Source organism: Protopterus annectens, chromosome 13.part0 (genome assembly GCF_019279795.1).
Source record: "Protopterus annectens isolate FY-2018-M chromosome 13.part0, PAN1.0, whole genome shotgun sequence".
In the NCBI taxonomy this organism is placed as follows: domain Eukaryota; kingdom Metazoa; phylum Chordata; order Ceratodontiformes; family Protopteridae; genus Protopterus; species Protopterus annectens.
Window position 1 is genome coordinate 20,934,148 of NC_056747.1, and position 24,436 is coordinate 20,958,583.

The following is a 24,436-nucleotide window of genomic DNA, read 5'->3' on the forward strand; positions in this document are numbered from 1 at the left end:
TCAATTTATCACAGTATCAGACATTTCATTTCATAAGAAATTAGTTTTGAGCATTCTGAATGCTTCGTTTTATGTTTATAGCAAAATAAATCATTTAAGCAAGTTTAGTACCGGGAATTTGTTTCTGACCTGTTTTGCAAGTCGTTTGAGCAGTTTGAGAGTTTGAGCAGATCCACTCCCATATATTCCTCCAATTTAACCAGTTACCTCATGGCTGTAACACCATGTCGCTCTTCTTCTGTGCATTAAGAAGACATTAAAGCTTGGGTGTTCATTTAAGTAGTTAACTGTATCTAAATACATCAGGATAGACAGCAGGAACATCAAAATGTAACGAGCTACCTAACTGACTGACTACATACTTACATGCTCTCACTCTGGCTGCTCACTCAAAATGGCACTGGTGCTTGCACGTGCTCAGTACGTACATGCATATGCTGACTTACTGGAAAGCTCCTTAAAGGTATATCACACACACTGAACTACACATTTCACTTCTGGTTGTGATTAATGAATATGTCTGGATGCTTGAGGAATGAATGGGGATACAAAAATATAATCCCAGCATTCCAATGTTGAAGTCATTCCTTGTAGCATACAGAAGCTGCTGGAAAAGGTAGTCTGATTAAGTATCCAAAAAGATGCGTGAACCTGTGTAGACATTGAATCAGAAAATTCTACAGCTTCTTTATTCCCATTTTTTAAATGAATTAGTTCTCAGCATCACTTACTTATGACTCCCATTTCTCTTGGGTTACTGAGACATTTTGATGTTTTTGAAAAGGAAGAACTATTCACTCAGAAATGTATTCTGTAGCCATGCGAGCAGAAATATTTACATTAAACTAAAATCTGGATAAATTATTTGATATTTTGTTGTTTATGGTGGTGTCTGGGTTTAATAAAAAAAGGTATCTTAAATTCCAGCTCTCCATGAAAAAACTGAGTACTGAAACATGACTACATGCTTGATGGCTAGATTCATACAAACAGAAAGAACCAAAGTCCTTTTAAGCCAAAGTGGTTTTAATTTTTAAGAAACAGGACTGCACAGAAACAAATAAATACTAGCAAATAAAATATATGGCTGTCTGTGCCTTAACCGTGTTGCTAATAAATGAGAGTCAGATACAGGTGACAAGAAGTCATCATTCCAAAAGAAGTTCACTAACAAATAAAAATAAATCAAACACATATATTTCTTTGGGTATGACCTCAGTGCAATTCATACCTTCCACTTTTTATTCTCCTCCTCTCTGTAAATCTCCCACCCCTCAATGGCACAACCCCAGACTCAATCACCTTCACTGCTAACTGAAAGCTCCTTCATTGGGCTTCCACTTACTAACTACATTTTAGTCTTAATCTTTGAAAGTCAGTAGTAAGTGATATATGAACAGCTAGGACAACTGTTTAATCAATACCTGTCCAATATCTCCCTAAAGCATGAGCTGCAGTTCACTGTGAAGCAATATTAAAACTCTCCCTACCCCTCAATATAATTGTTTTGTCCATCTTGTACATACCTGAGTTCACACCAATAATTCCAAGTCTGATCAGGTGCAGCTAGCTCTTTCAGTGAGTGGAAATGCTTACTAAGGCACCTCTGAGGCCCTTTCCTCTAACTTCAATTTGTGTAATGCAGCTGCTTTTCTGTTTATCCTAAATAACCCTTGGAAGCTTAACTGAAAATACCCTGGCAGTAAATCCTAGTTTAATGAAATGTTTCTAATTTAACATACAAATAAACAAATGCAGACTACATAAAATCATGCTATAGAAAAAAATGATACCCAATGAAGAATGAAGCAAGAATTGCTAAGAAAAAGAGGACTGATAGTTCTTCAGTTGCCATAGTTTAAGTAAATAAGAGCAAGAAGCGTGGTCCATACCGAACGGTTCAGGAGCCAACATTTACCAGATGAGCAAAACAGTGTGATTATGTAGCATCAACTGTCTGCATCTGATACTGTGGCCTCACACATCATGCAGTAGCAATAGGTGATACAGAGTGCAAAATTCACTGTGCATGCTTTTACAAGACTACCAATGCACTGCTAGGTCCCAGATAAACGATTCCCATAGTGTGCAAAATTAGACCCTAATGAAAGAACAGCCAAGTGACTGCCCTAGATCCAAGTTATATCCATGAAGTGCTCTAATAATGCTCCCCAAATGGAGGTAATAAAAAAATCCATCTATTTCATCCAATACCAACAGTCCAACCAGCAGATAAGTGCTGTTCAGCTACTGTCTGATCCTTTTTTCCCACGAGGCTGGTGCCTTGGACTATATCCCAAGATCTTGCAGATGAAGTGCACATATTTCCAGTGCTCCATGAATGGGGCAGGGCTGTACTAGAGCTACACATTGATGAAACAGATGGAGTGATGCCTGAGTGCATTCCTGGCAAGTGCATCTGGTGAGGAACTCTCTCCAGAGTAGAAAGGCATGGGACGGACAACACTGCTTTAAGCTGGTTGCAGTTCTCAAAACCTGCAAGAAAACATATAAAACACAACAGCTTAGTGAACAGCCAGTAAACCATCAAAGCACCATATATCAGGAAAACAGAGGGAAAAGGAAAAGCAGGTAAGTAAACAGGCTTGGGGTAGGTATTACCGTCATTACAGTGTGAATACCATGGCACAAGACACAAGTGAATTACTCTCCAAGACTAGTCTTACATAAAACAGACTGAATAAACATGCACTAAAACACCAGGTTCATCTTAAGAAAGTAAAGCCTAAAAGTTATTTCGGATGGGTACAACCAAGCTAAATCATACCTCTCAACCTCTTAGCACAAGAAATCTGGAAAAAGCCCAAAACAATGGGGGGGGGGCAAAGGCCCAAAACTAGGGACTAAACTAGGGACAAATTTCAAATACTGCTCTTACAAACTTGAAAAGTTGCTAAAATACCAGGATTTATCTAGCATGCATTTGCTGACGGATACAAAGCCTCAAACTCCAATGTATGTCCTTATGTAGTGATTTTAATACTGAGTGATTTGCCAGAAAACCACATATTTTATGAGGTACAAATCTGGACATTCTGCAAAAATCTGGACAGTTGAAAGTTATGAGCCAGATCTGTCAAAAATCAATGAGAAACCAAACGCTTGCCACAGAAGAAATATAAGTACTTCAACAATTTAAACAGTCACATTTACATTTCAAATTGGGAAAAATATTTATTTGTACTAAGTGCATGTATATGTATGTTTGTTTATGGCGGAACTGCACAGATCACACAAGATCAATTTCAGTCACAGCCTGGGTGAATATAATCAAAATACAAACAGCAATGTGATATACACAATACATACAACATAAGTCAAAAGGCAAGTTGGCTTTACAGTTTTGGAACAGCATTACAGGAAGGAGAAAAAAGAAGGAAGAGGTGATGCTGAGAGATTAGAGCAGGAAAGTAGAGTTGTCTAAGTTGCACTTACCCATAATAGTACATGTTCAAATTCCTCAGTCTTGCAGTATCCATATCCACCCTCCATCCCCTACTCACACTGCAGCCACACCCATCCTCTATCCCCCTACTCACGCTGCAGCTACACCCATCCTCCATCCCATACTCACACTGCAGTCACACCCATCCACCATTCCCCCTATTTACACTACAGCCAAACCATCCTCTACCCCCCTGCTCACACTGCAGCCACACCCATCCTCCATCCCATACTCACACTGCAGTCACACCCATCCACCATTCCCCCTATTTACAGTACAGCCACACCCATCCTCTACCCCCCTGCTCACACTGCAGCCACACACATCCTCCATCACCTACTCGCACTGCAGCCACACCCATCCACCATTCCCCCTACTTATACTACAGCCACACCCATCATCTATCCCCCCTACTCACACTGCAGCCACACCCATCCTCCACCCCATACCCGCACTGCAGCCAAATCCATCCACCGTTCCCCCTACTTACACTACAGCCACACCCATCCTCTATCCCCCCTACTCACACTGCAGCCACACCCATCCTCCACCCCATACCTGCACTGCAGCCAAATCCATCCACCATTCCCCCTACTTACACTACAGCAACACCCATCCCCTATAGCCCCCTACTCACGCTGCAGCCATGCCACTACAGACAATGCAGCTACACCCACCCTCCATCCCCTTACTCAAACTGCAGCCACACACATCCTTCATCCTCCTACTCTCACTGCAGCCACACTAATCCTCCATCCACCTACTCACACTGCAGCCAAACCCATCCTCCAGCCCCCTACTTTTGTAGTATATAGCCATAGTTGGGACATAAAATATGGTTGTTTTGGTTGTTTATGGTTCTACTTCATATGCCTGTTGCTATGGAAATGTGATAAGAAGCATGGATTAAGTCTAGTATTATCATATAACTCATAGGCAGAATGAGGGGTATCAGGTACTGCAAGGCCAGCATTTTGAATTTTAGCAATTTTGCATACAAGTTTAGAAATGAAAGAGCTAGTACTGATCTACAAGAGTACCAGAAACATTCTGGAACAGCCTTTTCCTCTTTGATTTGCAGGCACTGGTTTGATGGCTCCTTGGGTGAGTAAAGACTGGAAAGCCTAAGGAAAATACTCTGTCTGGTTCAGAGGGTGGGAATCAATTCCCACGAAAGGAAGTTTTTGTATCCAGCACCACCTGTAACCCTTCTCAGTCACTTTTAATAGCCAAGAGTCTGAGATGATCTTCTGCCAAAGGCGGATGTTGAGAACTAGTTTCTGCAATAAGTTTGTGAAGATACTGGCTTTGGGGAATGCTGGCAAAGTCATCTTGTACTGCTGGTTTGTGTCCCCTTTTTCCTGAAAGGACCCCTGTTTCTTATTGGTATTTCCCTCCATCCATCCCTTTACAGCTCCTTGACTACCATAATATGACTAGTACTGCTTATTAGGCTTTCTAGTGAAAAAGGCAGGCTTAAAAATTGTATTGGGAGGGCATGAAATATCGCTGAACCAATTTCCTCTTTCATTAAATCATCTGACGGCCTACACAGTAGAAGAGCCAACCACCACCTCCTTGTCTAAAGCAGAATCTAAGATTTCAAATTTTACTTCATCAGCAAACTTGTGGTTATGTATCCAGGCATATCTTCTCAACACTATAATAGTAGCACTGGCCTTAAATACAGCATCTGCATAAACATACACACTGTTTAAAGCATGTTTAGATACCTGGGCCAAGGTAGAAACGTATGATTCAGAAATGAGCTTTCTTCTGTAAAAGGTGTGATATCAAAATCCTCCAAATTGTCTACTTAACAAAGCATGAACTTCCGCATGTGCCTGCCTCATAAGTGAGAATTCTGAAAACTAAAGTAAAGGCAGAAAACATCGTCTTACCTACGTGTTCCAACACCTTGCCTTCCTTGTAAGCAGAAGGGTTAATGTTCAAGGTCAGCCTATTGTCAATAGACAAAGCAGTGGATATGGCTGCTGGATCTGATCCAAGGTGAGAGAAAAAAATGTATTAGTCTGATGCTCTTTATACATTTAATCTGCATTTTACAGACTGACGAATGAGTGGCAACATTCGACACATCCTCCATTGCTGGCGGTATAGTAGGTATGGGCGAGGAAGGAGGAATATCCATTTGTAACATATCATATCTTCTCAGTTCAGAGGGAAAATCTATTTGTTCCTGTAAAAATACCTTGTTCATCCTAGATATGGTGGGATTTAAAGAAAATTCCTCCATAGCAGGGTAAAGAGTTGATACATTTTCCACAGAAGATTGGGCTTGTGAATCTGCAGAAGAAGCCCTACATCTATCATAATCAGAATTATCAGACCCTGTATCCTCAAGAATTTCTTTACAGGCAATGTCCACCTGTAATTGGTTCTGGACACCAAAATTCATAGTCTGTAACACATTCCTTGCTAAGGTAAGACAACCATCTTTCTTAACTGTAATTCGTACTTGTGATAAACAATGTTTAATAGTTTATTTTTTCTTTATAGGAGTTCCTGAGGAAGAAGATCTCCTCAAGTGAGGGATGTCTGACAAGTCTAATGGTCCCTTCCTGCTGTTACCCTATGACAAATCTTCTGGAGTGCCAGTCCCGGACTGGAACAGCTGAACAGGATGTGGCTTACTCTAATTTCACAGTGGCAGAAGGACTACACCAGCTGAATCAGGAGAGGTGAGTGAGTGGTCTGAGGAACAAGCCCATGCTGTAACTGAAATGGACATGCCAAAAGTGGTAGGGGTTGGTTGAGGATGTTAGTTGAAAGGTAGTTCTCACCTCTTCTGCACAAGCAGCACACCTACACCCATACTTATTGCAGCCCCTTCACAAAGTAAAAGCACAAGCAGCACACTTACACCCATACTTATCGCAGCCCCTTCACAAAGTAAAAGCACAAGCAGCACACTTACATCCATACTTATCGCAGCCCCTTCACAAAGTAAAAGCACAAGCAGCACACTTACACCCATACTTATCGCAGCCCCTTCACAAAGTAAAAGCACAAGCAGCACACTTACACCCATACTTATCGCAGCCCCTTCACAAAGTAAAAGCACAAGTAGCACACTTACATCCATACTTATCGCAGCCCCTTCACCAAGTAAAAGCACAAGCAGCACACTTATATTTATCGCAGCCCTTTCACAAAGTAAAAGCACAAGCAGCACACTTACATCCATACTTATCGCAGCCCCTTCACAAAGTAAAAGCACAAGCAGCACACTTATATTTATCGCAGCCCTTTCACAAAGTAAAAGCACAAGCAGCACACTTACACCCACACTTATCGCAGCGCTTTCACAAAGTAAAAGCACAAGCATAACACTTACACCCATACTTATCGCAGCCCCTTCACAAAGTAAAAGCACAAGCAGCACACTTACACCCATACTTATCGCAGCCCCTTCACAAAGTAAAAGCACAAGCAGCACACTTACACCCATACTTATCGCAGCCCCTTCACAAAGTAAAAGCACAAGCAGCACACTTACATCCATACTTATCGCAGCCCCTTCACAAAGTAAAAGCACAAGCAGCACACTTACACCCATACTTATCGCAGCCCCTTCACAAAGTAAAAGCACAAGCAGCACACTTACACCCATACTTATCGCAGCCCCTTCACAAAGTAAAAGCACAAGCAGCACACTTACATCCATACTTATCGCAGCCCCTTCACAAAGTAAAAGCACAAGCAGCACATACACCCATACTTACCGCAGCCCTTCACAAAGTAAAAGCACAAGCAGTACACTTACACCCATACTTATTGCAGCCCCTTCACAAAGTAAAAGCACAAGCAGCACACTTATATTTATTGCAGCCCTTTCACAAAGTAAAAGCACAAGCAGCACACTTACACCCATACTTATCGCAGCCCCTTCACAAAGTAAAAGCACAAGCATAACACTTACACCCATACTTATCGCAGCCCCTTCACAAAGTAAAAGCACAAGCAGCACACTTACACCCATACTTATCGCAGCCCCTTCACAAAGTAAAAGCACAAGCAGCACATACACCCATACTTATCGCAGCCCCTTCACAAAGTAAAAGCACAAGCAGCACACTTACACCCATACTTATCGCAGCCCCTTCACAAAGTAAAAGCACAAGCAGCACATACACCCATACTTATCGCAGCCCCTTCACAAAGTAAAAGCACAAGCAGCACATACACCCATACTTATCGCAGCCCTTCACAAAGTAAAAGCACAAGCAGCACATGCACCCATACTTATCGCAGCCCCTTCACAAAGTAAAAGCACAAGCACACTTAACACCCATACTTATCGCAGCCCCTTCACAAAGTAAAAGCACAAGCAGCACACTTACACCCATACTTATCGCAGCCCCTTCACAAAGTAAAAGCACAAGCAGCACACTTACACCCATACTTATCGCAGCCCCTTCACAAAGTAAAAGCACAAGCAGCACATACACCCATACTTATCGCAGCCCCTTCACAAAGTAAAAGCACAAGCAGCACACTTACACCCATACTTATCGCAGCCTGTTCACAAAGTAAAAGCACAAGCAGCACATACACCCATACTTATCGCAGCCCCTTCACAAAGTAAAAGCACAAGCAGCACACTTACACCCATACTTATCGCAGCCCTTCACAAAGTAAAAGCACAAGCAGCACACTTACACCCATACTTATCGCAGCCCCTTCACAAAGTAAAAGCACAAGCAGTACACTTACACCCATACTTATCGCAGCCCCTTCACAAAGTAAAAGCACAAGCAGCACACTTACACCCATACTTATCGCAGCCCCTTCACAAAGTAAAAGCACAAGCAGCACACTTACACCCATACTTATCGCAGCCCCTTCACAAAGTAAAAGCACAAGCATAACACTTACACCCATACTTATCGCAGCCCTTCACAAAGTAAAAGCACAAGCAGCACATACACCCATACTTATCGCAGCCCCTTCACAAAGTAAAAGCACAAGCAGCACATACACCCATACTTATCACAGCCCCTTCACAAAGTAAAAGCACAAGCAGCACACTTACACCCATACTTATCGCAGCCCCTTCACAAAGTAAAAGCACAAGCAGCACATACACCCATACTTATCGCAGCCCCTTCACAAAGTAAAAGCACAAGCAGCACATACACCCATACTTATCGCAGCCCCTTCACAAAGTAAAAGCACAAGCAGCACACTTACACCCATACTTATCGCAGCCCCTTCACAAAGTAAAAGCACAAGCAGTACATACACCTATACTTATCACAGCCCCTTCACAAAGTAAAAGTACAAGCAGCACACTTACACCCATACTTATCGCAGCTCTTTCACAAAGTAAAAGCACAAGCAGCACATACACCCATATTTATCGCAGCCCCTTCACAAAGTAAAAGCACAAGTAGCACATACACCCATACTTATCGCAGCCCCTTCACAAAGTAAAAGCACAAGCAGCACACTTACACCCATACTTATCGCAGCCCCTTCACAAAGTAAAAGCACAAGCAGCACACTTACACCCATACTTATCGCAGCCCCTTCACAAAGTAAAAGCACAAGCAGCACATACACCCATACTTATCGCAGCCCCTTCACAAAGTAAAAGCACAAGCAGCACACTTACACCCATACTTATCGCAGCCCCTTCACAAAGTAAAAGCACAAGCAGCACACTTACACCCATACTTATCGCAGCCCCTTCACAAAGTAAAAGCACAAGCAGCACATACACCCATACTTATCGCAGCCCCTTCACAAATTAAAGCACAAACAGCACATACACCCATACTTATCACAGCCCCTTCACAAAGTAAAAGCGCAAGCACAATTACACCCATACTTATCGCAGCCCCTTCACAAAGTAAAAGCACAAGCAGCACACTTACACCCATACTTATCGCAGCCCCTTCACAAAGTAAAAGCACAAGCAGCACACTTACACCCATACTTATCGCAGCCCCTTCACAAAGTAAAAGCACAAGCAGCACATACACCCATACTTATCGCAGCCCCTTCACAAAGTAAAAGCACAAGCAGCACACTTACATCCATACTTATCGCAGCCTGTTCACAAAGTAAAAGCACAAGCAGCACACTTATATTTATCGCAGCCCCTTCACAAAGTAAAAGCACAAGCAGCACACTTACACCCATACTTATCGCAGCCCCTTCACAAAGTAAAAGCACAAGCAGCACACTTACACCCATACTTATCGCAGCCCCTTCACAAAGTAAAATCACAAGCAGTACACTTACACCCATACGTATCGCAGCCCCTTCACAAAGTAGAAGCACAAGCAGCACACTTACACCCATACTTATCGCAGCCCCTTCACAAAGTAAAAGCACAAGCAGCACACTTACACCCATACTTACCGCAGCCCCTTCACAAAGTAAAAGCACAAGCATAACACTTACACCCATACTTATCGCAGCCCCTTCACAAAGTAAAAGCACAAGCAGCACATACACCCACACCTATCGCAGCCCCTTCACAAAGTAAAAGCACAAGCAGTACATACACCCATACTTATCACAGCCCCTTCACAAAGTAAAAGCAGAAGCAGCACACTTACACCCACACTTATCGCAGCCCCTTCACAAAGTAAAAGCACAAGCAGCACATACACCCATACCTATCGCAGCCCCTTCACAAAGTAAAAGTACAAGCAGCACACTTACACCCATACTTATCGCAGCCCCTTCACAAAGTAAAAGCACAAGCAGCACACTTACACCCATACTTATCGCAGCCCCTTCACAAAGTAAAAGCACAAGCAGTACATACACCCATACTTATCGCAGCCTGTTCACAAAGTAAAAGCACAAGCAGCACTTACACACATACTTATCGCAGCCCCTTCACAAAGTAAAAGTAGAAGCAGCACACTTACACCCATACTTATCGCAGCCCCTTCACAAAGTAAAAGTACAAGCAGCACACTTACACCCATACTTATAGCAGCCCCATCACAAAGTAAAAGCACAAGCAGCACATACACCCACACTTATCGCAGCCCCTTCACAAAGTAAAAGCACAAGCAGCACATACAACCATACTTATCGCAGCCTCTTCACAAAGTAAAAGCACAAGCAGCACTTACACCCATACTTATCGCAGCCCCTTCACAATATAAAATCACAAGCAGTACACTTACACCCATACTTATCGCAGCCCCTTCACAAAGTAAAAGCACAAGCAGCACATACACCCACACTTATCGCAGCCCCTTCACAAAGTAAAAGCACAAGCAGCACACTTACACCCATACTTATCGCAGCCCCTTCACAAAGTAAAAGCACAAGCATAACACTTACACCCATACTTATCGCAGCCCCTTCACAAAGTAAAAGCACAAGCATCACTTACACTCATACTTATCGCAGCCCCTTCACAAAGTAAAAGCACAAGGAGCACAATTACACCCATACTTATCGCAGCCCCTTCACAAAGTAAAAACACAAGCAGCACATACACCCATACTTATCGCAGCCCCTTCACAAAGTAAAAGCACAAGCAGCACACTTACACCCACACTTATCGCAGCCCCTTCACCAAGTAAAAGCACAAGCAGCACTTACACCCATACTTATCGCAGCCCCTTCACAAAGTAAAAGCACAAGCAGCACATACACCCATACTTATCGCAGCCCCTTCACAATATAAAATCACAAGCAGCACACTTACACCCATACTTATCGCAGTCCCTTCACAATGTAAAAGCACAAGCAGCACATACACCCATACTTATCGCAGCCCCTTCACAAAGTAAAAGCACAAGCAGCACACTTACACCCATACTTATCGCAGCCCCTTCACAAAGTAAAAGCACAAGCAGCACATACACCCATACTTATCGCAGCCCCTTCACAAAGTAAAAGCACAAGCAGCACACTTACACCCATACTTATCGCAGCCCCTTCACAAAGTAAAAGCACAAGCAGCACACTTACACCCATACTTATCGCAGCCCCTTCACAATATAAAATCACAAGCAGCACACTTACACCCATACTTATCGCAGCCCCTTCACAAAGTAAAAGCACAAGCAGCACTTACACACATACTTATCGCAGCCCCTTCACAAAGTAAAAGCACAAGCAGCACATACACCCATACTTATCGCAGCCTCTTCACAAAGTAAAAGCACAAGCAGCACATACACCCATACTTATCGCAGCCCCTTCACAATATAAAATCACAAGCAGCACACTTACACCCATACTTATCGCAGCCCCTTCACAAAGTAAAAGCACAAGCAGCACATACACCCATACTTACAGCAGCCCCTTCACAAAGTAAAAGCACAAGCAGCACATACCCTTACCAGACACCTGCAGCAATTAGAAAGACCCCAAAAGTATCTCACCAAGAGGATCAAGGGTCTCAAACAGATGCCATATGCTGCTTGGTTAAAAAAACTCCAGCTCTACTCAGTTGCATACCGCCTACGTCAAGGCGATCTATGCCTGACATACAAAGCTATGTTAAATCCAGAATTAATGGACATGCTCCACCTCAGTAAATCTAAATCCCTTAGAGCCACACGAGGGACTTGAACCTCAGCACAGAAATAAATAGAACTTGCTGGAGGGACAGGTTCATAACCCAGAGGCTCCCTTCGCTCTGGAATAGAATTCCAGTTCATGTGAGCCAGAGCACCTCACTGAATCTCTTCAAGAAGAATCGCGATAAGTGGATGGGGGATCGTAGGTTTGTCCCAGGGATTACTCCAGTGTCACTATTAGACAGAGGCACAGTAAACTAAACCTTAAAAAGGGCACAGTATACTCAAATCAAGGGGTGGCGTAAGCCATACAGAATCGGGCTAGGCTTATAATTGCCCCAGGGCAGATAGCCTAGTATGAACCTATGAACCTATACACCCATACTTATCGCAGCCCCTTTCCAAAGTAAAAGCGCAAGCAGCACACTTACACCCATACTTATCGCAGCCTGTTCACAAAGTAAAAGCACAAGCAGTACACTTACACCCATACTTATCGCAGCCACTTCACAATATAAAATCACAAGCAGCACATTTACACCCATACTTATCGCAGCCCCTTCACAAAGTAAAAGCACAAGCAGCACACTTACACCCATACTTATCGCAGCCCCTTCACAAAGTAAAAGCACAAGCAGCACACTTACACCCATACTTATCGCAGCCCCTTCACAAAGTAAAAGCACAAGCAGCACACCTACACCCATACTTATCGCAGCCCCTTCACAAAGTAAAAGCACAAGCAGCACATACACCCATACTTATCGCAGCCCCTTCACAAAGTAAAAGCACAAGCAGTACACTTACACCCATACTTATCGCAGCCCCTTCACAAAGTAAAAGCACAAGCAGCACATACACCCATACTTATCGCAGCCCCTTCACAAAGTAAAAGCACAAGCAGTACACTTACACCCATACTTATCGCAGCCCCTTCACAAAGTAAAAGCACAAGCAGTACATACACCCATACTTATCGCAGCCCCTTCACAAAGTAAAAGCACAAGCAGCACATACACCCATACTTATCGCAGCCCCTTCACAAAGTAAAAGCACAAGCAGTACACTTACACCCATACTTATCGCAGCCCCTTCACAAAGTAAAAGCACAAGCAGCACACTTACACCCATACTTATCGCAGCCCCTTCACAAAGTAAAAGCACAAGCAGCACACTTACACCCATACTTATCGCAGCCCCTTCACAAAGTAAAAGCACAAGCAGTACACTTACACCCATACTTATCGCAGCCCCTTCACAAAGTAAAAGCACAAGTACCACACTTACACCCATACTTATTGCAGCCCCTTCACAAAGTAAAAGCACAAGCAGCACATACACCCATACTTATCGCAGCCCCTTCACAAAGTAAAAGTACAAGCAGCACACTTACACCCATAGTTAAAGCAGCCCCTTCACAAAGTGAAAGTACAAGCAGCACACTTACACCCATACTTATCGCAGCCCCTTCACAAAGTAAAAGCACAAGCAGCACATACACCCATACTTATCGCAGCCCCTTCACAAAGTAAAAGCACAAGTACCACACTTACACCCATACTTATTGCAGCCCCTTCACAAAGTAAAAGCACAAGCAGCACATACACCTATACTTATCGCAGCCCCTTCACAAAGTAAAAGTACAAGCAGCACACTTACACCCATACTTATCGCAGCCCCTTCACAAAGTAAAAGCACAAGCAGCACATGCACCCATACTTATCGCAGCCCCTTCACAAAGTAAAAGCACAAGCAGTACTTACACCTATACTTATCGCAGCCCCTTCACAAAGTAAAAGCACAAGCAGCACACTTACACCCATACTTATCGCAGCCCCTTCACAAAGTAAAAGCACAAGCAGTACTTACACCTATACTTATCGCAGCCCCTTCACAAAGTAAAAGCACAAGCAGCACACTTACACCCATACTTATCGCAGCCCCTTCACAAAGTAAAAGCACAAGCAGCACATGCACCCATACTTATCGCAGCCCCTTCACAAAGTAAAAGCACAAGCAGCACATACACCCATACTTATCGCAGCCCCTTCACCAAGTAAAAGCACAAGCAGCACTTACACCCATACTTATCGCAGCCCCTTCACAAAGTAAAAGCACGAGCAGCACACTTACACCCATACTTATCGCAGCCCCTTCACAAAGTAAAAGCACAAGCAGTACACTTACACCCACACTTATCGCAGCCCCTTCACAAAGTAAAAGCACAAGCAGCACATACACCCATACTTATCGCAGCCCCTTCACAAAGTAAAAGCACAAGGAGCACACTTACACCCACACTTATCGCAGCCCCTTCACAAAGTAAAAGCACAAGCAGTACATACACCTATACTTATCGCAGCTCTTTCACAAAGTAAAAGCACAAGCAGTACACTTACACCTATACTTATAACAGCCCCTTCACAAAGTAAAGGCACAAGGAGCACATACACCCATACTTATCGCAGCCCCTTCACAATATAAAATCACAAGCAGTACACTTACACCTATACTTATAACAGCCCCTTCAGAAAGTAAAAGCACAAGCAGCACACTTACACCTATACTTATCGCAGCTCTTTCACAAAGTAAAAGCACAAGCAGTACACTTACACCTATACTTATAACAGCCCCTTCACAAAGTAAAGGCACAAGGAGCACATACACCCATACTTATCGCAGCCCCTTCACAATATAAAATCACAAGCAGTACACTTACACCCATACTTATCGCAGCCCCTTCACAACGTAAAAGCACAAGCAGCACTTACACCCATACTTATCGCAGCCCCTTCACAACGTAAAAGCACAAGCAGCACTTACACACATACTTATCGCAGCCCCTTCACAAAGTAAAAGCACAAGCAGCACATACACCCATACTTATCGCAGCCCCTTCACAAAGTAAAGGCAGAAGGAGCACATGCACCCATACTTATCGCAGCCGCTTCACAACATAAAATCACAAGCAGCACACTTACACCTATACTTATAACAGCCCCTTCAGAAAGTAAAAGCACAAGCAGCACATACACCCATACTTATCACAGCCCCTTCACAAAGTAAAAGCACAGGCAGCACATATACCCATACATATCGCAGCCCCTTCACAAGCACACTTACACCTATACTTATCGTAGCCCCTTCACAAAGTTAAAGTAAAAGCACAAGCAGCACATACACCCATACTTATCACAGCGCCTTCACAAAGTAAAAGCACAAGCCGCACTTACACCCATACTTATCGCAGCTCTTTCACAAAGTAAAAGCACAAGCAGCACATACACCCATACTTATCGCAGCCCCTTCACAAAGTAAAAGCACAAGCAGTACACTTACACCTATACTTATAACAGCCCCTTCACAAAGTAAAGGCACAAGGAGCACATACACCCATACTTATCGCAGCCCCTTCACAATATAAAATCACAAGCAGTACACTTACACCTATACTTATAACAGCCCCTTCAGAAAGTAAAAGCACAAGCAGCACATACACCCATACTTATCGCAGCCCCTTCACAATGTAAAAGCACAAGCAGCACATACACCCACACTTATCGCAGCCCCTTCACAAAGTAAAAGCACAAGCAGCACACTTACACCCATACTTATCGCAGCCCCTTCACAACGTAAAAGCACAAGCAGCACTTACACCCATACTTATCGCAGCCCCTTCACAACGTAAAAGCACAAGCAGCACTTACACACATACTTATCGCAGCCCCTTCACAAAGTAAAAGCACAAGCAGCACATACACCCATACTTATCGCAGCCCCTTCACAAAGTAAAAGCACAAGCAGCACATGCACCCATACTTATCGCAGCCCCTTCACAAAGTAAAGGCAGAAGGAGCACATACACCCATACTTATCGCAGCCGCTTCACAACATAAAATCACAAGCAGCACACTTACACCTATACTTATAACAGCCCCTTCAGAAAGTAAAAGCACAAGCAGCACATACACCCATACTTATCACAGCCCCTTCACAAAGTAAAAGCACAGGCAGCACATATACCCATACATATCGCAGCCCCTTCACAAGCACACTTACACCTATACTTATCGTAGCCCCTTCACAAAGTTAAAGTAAAAGCACAAGCAGCACATACACCCATACTTATCACAGCGCCTTCACAAAGTAAAAGCACAAGCAGCACTTACACCCATACTTATCGCAGCCCCTTCACCACGTAAAAGCAGAAGCAGCACACTTACACCTATACTTATCGCAGCACCTTAACAAAGTAAAAGCACAAGCAGCACATACACCCACACTTATCGCAGCCCCTTCACAAAGTAAAAGTAGAAGCAGCACATACACCCATAATTATCGCAGCCCCTTCACAAAGTAAAAGTAGAAGCAGCACATACACCCATAATTATCGCAGCCCCTTCACAATGTAAAAGCACAAGCAGCACACTTGCACCCAAATTTATCGCAGCCCCTTCATAAAGTAAAAGCAGATGCAGCACACTTACACCCACACTTATCGCAGTCCCTTCACAAAGTAAAAGTAGAAGCAGCACATACACCCATACTTATCGCAGCCCCTTCACAAAGTAAAAGCACAAGCAGCACTTACACCCATACTTATCGCAGCCCCTTCACAAAGTAAAAGTACAAGCAGCACACTTACATCCATACTTATCGCAGCCCCTTCACAAAGTAAAAGCACAAGCAGCACACTTACACCCATACTTATCGCAGCCCCTTCACAAAGTAAAAGCACAAGCAGCACTTACACCCATACTTATCGCAGCCCCTTCACAAAGTAAAAGTACAAGCAGCACACTTACACCCATACTTATCGCAGTCCCTTCACAATGTAAAAGCACAAGCAGCACACTTACACCCATACTTATAGCAGCCCCTTCACAAAGTAAAAGCACAAGCAGCACAATTATACCCATACTTATCGCAGCCCCTTCACAAAGTAAAAGTAGAAGCAGCACATACACCCATACTTATCGCAGCCCCTTCACAAAGTAAAAGCACAAGCAGCACACTTACACCCATACTTATCGCAGCCCCTTCACAAAGTAAAAGCACAAGCAGCACATACACCCATACTTATCACAGCCCCTTCACAAAGTAAAACCACAAGCAGCACATACACCCATACTTATCGCAGCCCCTTCACAAAGTAAAAGCACAAGCAGCACATACACCCATACTTATCGCAGCCCCTTCACAAAGTAAAAGCACAAGCAGTACATACACCTATACTTATCACAGCCCCTTCACAAAGTAAAAGCACAAGTAGCACATACACCCATACTTATCGCAGCCCTTCACAAAGTAAAAGCACAAGCAGCACATACACCCATACTTATCGCAGCCCTTCACAAAGTAAAAGCACAAGTAGCACTTACACCCATACTTATCGCAGCCCCTTCACAAAGTAAAAACACAAGCATCACATACACCCATACTTATCGCAGCCCTTCACAAAGTAAAAGCACAAGTAGCACATACACCCATACTTATCGCAGCACTTCACAAAGTAAAAGCACAAGCAGCACATACACCCATACTTATCGCAGCCCCTTCACAAAGTAAAAGCAGATGCAGCACACTTACACCCATACTTATCGTAGCGCCTTCACAAAGTAAATACACAAGCAGCACACTTACACCCATACTTATAGCAGCCCCTTCACAAATTAAAAGTACAAGCAGCACACTTACACCCATACTTATTGCAGCCCCTTCACAAAGTAAAAGCAGATGCAGCACACTTACACCCATACTTATCGCAGCCCCTTCACAAAGTAAAAGTACAAGGAGCACACTTACACCCATACTTATCGCAGCCCCTTCACAAAGTAAAAGTACAAGCAGCAGACTTACACCCATACTTATCGCAGCCCTGTTGCAAAGTAAAAGAAGAAGCAGCACATACACCCATACTTATCGCAGCCCCTTCACAAAGTAAAAGCACAAGGAGCACAATTACACCCATACTTATCGCAGCCCCTTCACAAAGTAAAAGAACAAACAGCACATACACCCATACTTATAGCAGCCTGTTCACAAAGTAAAAGCACAAGCAGCACATACACCCATACTTATCGCAGCCCCTTCACAAAGTAAAAGCACAAGCAGCACATACACCCATACTTATCGCAGCCCCTTCACAAAGTAAAAGCACAAGCAGCACATACACCCATACTTATCACAGCCCCTTCACAAAGTAAAAGCTCAAGCAGCACACTTACACCCACACTTATCGCAGCCCCTTCACAAAGTAAAAGCTCAAGCAGCACATACACCCATACTTATCGCAGCCCCTTCACAAAGTAAAAGCACAAGCACACTTACACCCATAAATATCGCAGCCCCTTCACAAAATAAAAGCACAAGTAGCACATACACCCATAAATATCGCAGCCCCTTCACAAAATATAAGTACAAGCATCACATACACCCATACTTATCGCAGCCCCTTCACAAAGTAAAAGCACAAGCAGCACTTACACCCATACTTATCGCAGCCCCTTGACAAAGTAAAAGCACAAGCAGCATACACCCATAGTTAGCGCAGCCCCTTGACAAAGTAAAAGCACAAGCAGCACACTTAAACTCATACTTACCGAAGCCCCTTGACAAAGTAAAAGCACAAGCACACACTTACACCTATAAGTATCGCAGCCGCTTCACAAAGTAAAAGCACAAGCAGTACATACACCCATACTTATCGCAGCCCCTTCACAAAGTAAAAGTACAAGCAGCACACCTACACCCATACTTATCGCAGCCCCTTCACAAAGTAAAAGCTCAAGCAGCACACTTACACCCATACTTATCGCAGCCCCTTCACAAAGTAAAAGCACAAGCAGCACACTTACACCCATACTTATCGCAGCCCCTTCACAAAGTAAAAGCACAAGCAGCACATACACCCATACTTATCGCAGCCCCTTCACAAAGTAAAAGCACAAGCAGCACTTACACCCATACTTATCGCAGCCCCTTCACAAAGTAAAAGCACAAGCAGCACACTTACACCCATACTTATCGCAGCCCCTTCACAAAGTAAAAGCACAAGCAGCACACTTACACCCATACTTATCGCAGCCCCTTCACAAAGTAAAAGCACAAGCACACACTTACACCCATACTTATCGCAGCCCCTTCACAAAGTAAAAGCACAAGCAGCACACTTACACCCATACTTATCGCAGCCTGTTCACAAAGTAAAAGCACAAGCAGCACATACACCCATACTTATCGCAGCCCCTTCACAACGTAAAAGCACAAGCAGCACATACACCCATACTTATCACAGCCCCTTCACAAAGTAAAAGCACAAGCAGCACATACACCCATACTTATCGCAGCCCCTTCACAAAGTAAAAGCACGAGCAGCACACTTACACCCATACTTATCGCAGCCCCTTCACAAAGTAAAAGCACAAGCACACACTTACACCCATACTTATCGCAGCCCCTTCACAATGTAAAAGCACAAGCAGCACTTACACTTAGTATCTTTGTGGATCTTAGGTATCCCAAAAATCACTGGTGTTATCGGGTGGTTAACACTTAAAAATTTGAATTCACTAACTTCTAAGGCACCTTGGTATAGGGCATCCGATAGGTATAGGTCCACTCTCATATATGCCCTGTTCATTTCATTTCTTGAAACTCTCTTGTATGTTGTTATGTCATTTACAATATCATGCATTTTGGATACATAGTCTATATAGTTCATAATCACAATGCCCCCACCTTTGTCTGGCTTCATACATCTCAACTCCTTGTTAGCCAACTCAACTAATGTGTGTCTTTCTTCCTGATTTAAAATATTGTTAATATTAAGGAAATGTTTATTACTTTGTATACTTTTCCTAAATTCCAACTTGCACAGTCTTTCAAATACATCTACTTCCTTACGGGTTGGGGGCAAACATGCGCTTTTTCTTTTTAATGTATGCATGGTATCAGTGATTATTCTGTTGTTTTCATTAAAAAACAGTCTTAGGTTAAGTTGTCTAGTATATAGTTTTAAAGTGATAAGGACTTTTGCTAGGTCCATTTTAAACGATGGTACAAATTGTAGCCCCTTACTGAGTAACTTAAAATGTACATCTTGTATTTCTATGTTACTAAAATTGTAGATAGAAAAGCATGCTTTTTCAAAACATCACACATCATATCATCAAATTGTTCATTCAAGTTATTTAAACTAAAATTATAATTTATAGCAAGTTCACAAGCTGTCTCATCAAAAGTTTGGTCAAGTGTCAAAGCATTTATTACTGTCTGTTGTGCCTCAGCCCTTGGTAACGCCTGTTATAATAGTTCCTGCCCTCGTAAAAACCATTGTTGTGGTTCCAGAGACCCCCTTCTCTTGTTTTTTAATCATTCCGACCTCCACACATGAGGTTGCTGGTCCAAAAAACAGTCATGATTGTTATAGTTTATCCCAGAGTCATTTTCAGCATTATAAATATGCCCACTATTTCCTTGCTGTGTTTGTACCTTCTGCACATTATCTTTCCCATTTACATCTTCACCACTTCTCTCGACCTCATATACACAATTATTTTTATAATCGTTTTTGTCTCTTATAAGCTTTTTCTGCTTAGTCACAATGTTATTTTTCATAAAATCATCTATATTCTTTAGTAATTTCTGGTAACTAGCAGCATATTGTGGAAATATAAGGTCATTAACTATATTGGCGTTCAAAGTAGTTATTTCTTTTTCTAAAACAGCTAACTTACTTTGGTTATTTCTCGTCAATATGTCTATCATTTCCAGTCCAGTCTTGTCGAACAAATCAGTAAGCTCTCGACAGGCTGTTGTGTTTTTCTCCACTCCAAATGTCAGTTTCCAGATACGTAAGCCCTTCGGCACTTGTTTGAGCACAATAGATTTATTCAGAAATAAACTGTCCATTTGTAAAGCCTTATACTTTTTACAGGTCTTTTCAAAATGTTCTAATTGTTTTTTGAGAGTAGGTCTCTCTTCAGAGCTTGGGCCAGTATCGGTTTCTGATAAATTAACTTGCGGTAAACAGAGCCATGCATTGATGTCATTTGTCTTAGTATAACGTTATTAACCCCTTCATTTACTGTGTTCACTTCTTCCAAAATAGGAGAATGCGAGGTAAAAAGTTCAGCCTGGGTACTCGTTAATGTAGGAAATGAACGCCCACCAATTTCTTCCCTTGTTAGAAGGCAGTGTTCAAGCGACTAGTGCAGAACGTGCACAAACACTGAAAAATGTGGTAAGTGAAAACTTTCCGACAAAAATGTATGGGCTTATAAAAGGGTATGTATAGAAATTAAATGGATTATTTTACAGTATCAGAAGGTTTAGTTATAAGAGTAGGGGTAGTACTTGAAACAGGATTTTCTAATCATCTTGGAATATGGCTAGGGATAAGAAAAATAAGGAATATATCAAAATAGGCAAAGGAATAAAAAGGATAAATGAGAAAGCATGGAATGAAGAAGGAAAGACATTAGCAATATAGTTATGGAAAGATCATATTATGATGAGAACATGTTATAAAACTTGTCTGAATGGTGGATGATATTTATTTATTTATTTATTTCAGTTTGATTACCAGGGAAGTCCACTGGGCTTGGGGGCCCGTTTTCAGTGGAGGCCCAGGGAGAAAAACTCCACATAAACAACATTTTTTTTTAATTAAGAAAGAGTTAAGACACAAAAGAACATTACAAGTTAACAGGTGGCTAGAAAGTAGTCTACAAACAATATCAGAATTGCTAAATTAGCAAAGTTAGCAAAAATTATTGACAATTTCAATTTGGCAAAATTGGCTTATTAAATAAAGAGACAGAGAAAAGGCAAAAAGAAGGAAGAACATTCAGAATGTTAATGTTAGAAGCTAAAGCAAATTAGTATTTTAGAAGAGGTGAAGGAGGGTAGGGGGTATGCTTAGGTAGCTTAAGCATATAGAGTAAAGAGGCTTTAGTTGGTAATAGTTTGGTATTATAGGAAAGGTTAGGGAAGGATCAGAGAGATTGTAGAGGTTAGCCTGGAGAGAAGAGGGAGGATAGTTGGACTGGAGTAGGTTGGAGAGTACAGTTGCAAATCCTATTTAGATAAAGGTGAGAATGGAGTTGGGTTTTGAAGTTGTCTAGGTTGTTACAGGTTCTTAGTGAGGAGGGTAGGGCATTCCATTTCTTAGCAAGGGTAAAGGATAAGAGAAGTTGACCTGCGGGGCACTTAGGTTTTTGTACTGAGATCAACTTTTGATGAGAAGATCTAAGGGATCTGAGGGGAGTATAGGGTTGCAGAATACTGGAAAGTGCAGGACAGTTAGTAGGATGGAATAGTAATTTGTGGGCTGTGGAGAGTTGTAGAAAGTTAAGATAATTTGGGAGTTCAAGCCAGTTTAGAGAGTGGAGGGAGGTGCAGTGATGAGAGGAGGATTTGGAGGCAAATTTAGAGATTTTACTGTAGCATTGTTCCAATTTGGAGGCAAGTGTAGAAGATAGGTTAGTAAGCAGTGGAGTGCCATAAAGTAGAGATGGAAGGAATTATTTAAGGAAAATATAAAAAATATTTTTACAGTGGTAATATGATGTAAAAAAAGCAGAGAAAGAAAATACAAAAGAACATATAGCAATGCAATGGAAGATTTAGAACATAATGATAGAAAGTACTTTGACAAAGAAAAATAATTATATGAAAGAAATAAAACAATACAAAAGTTGTTATAAAAGCAAAGATATTTTTACAAGGAAAAAGAGAAATAGTATCCAGTTACTTAAACAGATTAGTAAAGGAAGATGATAATGTAAAGACAGAAATGAAAAATGTAAAAGCAGAAATAGAAATAACTCAAGAAAAGATTATGAATTGTGTAGTGCAATATGCACAATGTTTAAAGAAAAACAGGAGGTAGTAATATTTAAAGTAAAAAAAAGTTAACAGAAAAAGAGAATAAAGAGCTGGAAAAGAACATGTCTTTAAATGAGATAAAGTAGTCGGACAAGTAAATATAGATTTGAATGCAGGACCACATGGAATAGGGTATGAAATGTACAAAAATTTAAGGAATTGGCAAAATATTATATATATAAGATTTTGAATGAATGGTTAAATGAAGGTTTTATATATAAAGAATTATGTAGTGGTATATTTAAATTCATATGAAAGAAGTAATATAGATGACAATTAAAAGCTGGAGACCAATACTATTGGATGATTATAAAATCTTTATGAAAATAATACACAAGAGATTTGAAACTAAAATGGAAAATATTATGGAAGCTAGTATATATAGTATAAAGGGGATGTCAAGAACTATTAATGATAGTTAGAGAAATTGTGGATGATATTCTGAATAGAAAATAAGAAGTCAAAATCATTATAGGAGACCTTAATAAGGCTTTTGAAACACTTAGGCTCAAAATCTTATGGGTAATAATGAAAGAATATAATTTAAGTAAGCCAATTAGGAAATTATGTATTTCAACATACAGTGATAATACAATTACTTGAAACTGGCTTATTAAGCCAAGAGGTACGTATGAAGAATGGTATAAGACAGGGATGTCCAATTAGTTATATAGTCTTTCCATTAGTTGTAAATGTAACTATATATGATAAAAATTACAAAATGAAGGAGGCAGGATATAGAATAGCTGAAAGGTTATGTTAAGATATGTAGATGACATTATAATAATTACAAAAAACAAAATTTGGGTAAAAGAATCAATAATTTCTACAAATGAATGCCTGCGGGTGATATGGATGGCTTTAAATAAAGAGAAAAGTAAAGGTTTAGGTGATGTAGTAAAGATGAGGGTTATACTTTATAATGATTGAAATTTCTGTGTTGGGTATAAAATTTGGAAATAAAGATATAAGTAGAATTCAATCAGGGGAAAACAAAACAGTCTTTTCTGGAGAACATATAAATTACTATTCAGAAAAAAGGGCTTATTTGATAAATTTATTACTGATGAGAAAAATAGCATACTTAGCAAGTGCATTTATGTTCCCAACAGTATCTGAAAAGAAATTATTGCAGATATTTTTCATTTATATGGGGTTCTAGATTAAAAACAGTAAAACAAGTTTTGTATATAAATACAGAGGAAGAATGTTTAGGGTTAATTAATCCAGTGGTGTATGCTGCTTCATTCAGTTTGTACAAAGTGTTAAAGTGGATAAATGAAAAAGATGAGAGATTAGTAGTACAACTGTATGAAAATAACTAAGATAATTTGGACAGTATGGTACAAAAGAGAAAAAGAGTTTATAAATGAAGAATAAAATGTTACCAAGAAAAAAAATATTTTTGTGAAAAATAAAAAAATTGAAGATACAGAACAAGATAGAAAAATAAGCTATACGAATGTAATGATAAATCATTACTATGCAAGGCCATGGGACAATCTAAAAGACGAAAAAAATACAGCTATAAAAGTGAGAAGCAAATGGTGTAATCAGA

At 41.3% G+C, this 24,436-nt stretch overlaps 1 protein-coding gene across 1 annotated transcript in view; it reads right to left on the bottom strand.

The window, feature by feature from the left end:
- Positions 1-1,004: 1,004 nt before the first annotated feature.
- Positions 1,005-24,436, bottom strand: part of LOC122817554 (DAP3-binding cell death enhancer 1-like) — a 938,516-nt gene continuing 915,084 nt past the window's right edge. The window contains exon 9 of the mRNA XM_044090591.1: positions 1,005-2,496. Within this exon, the coding sequence (XP_043946526.1) occupies positions 2,204-2,496 (293 nt within the window). The 3' untranslated portion in view covers positions 1,005-2,203. The remainder of the gene's footprint in view (positions 2,497-24,436) is intronic.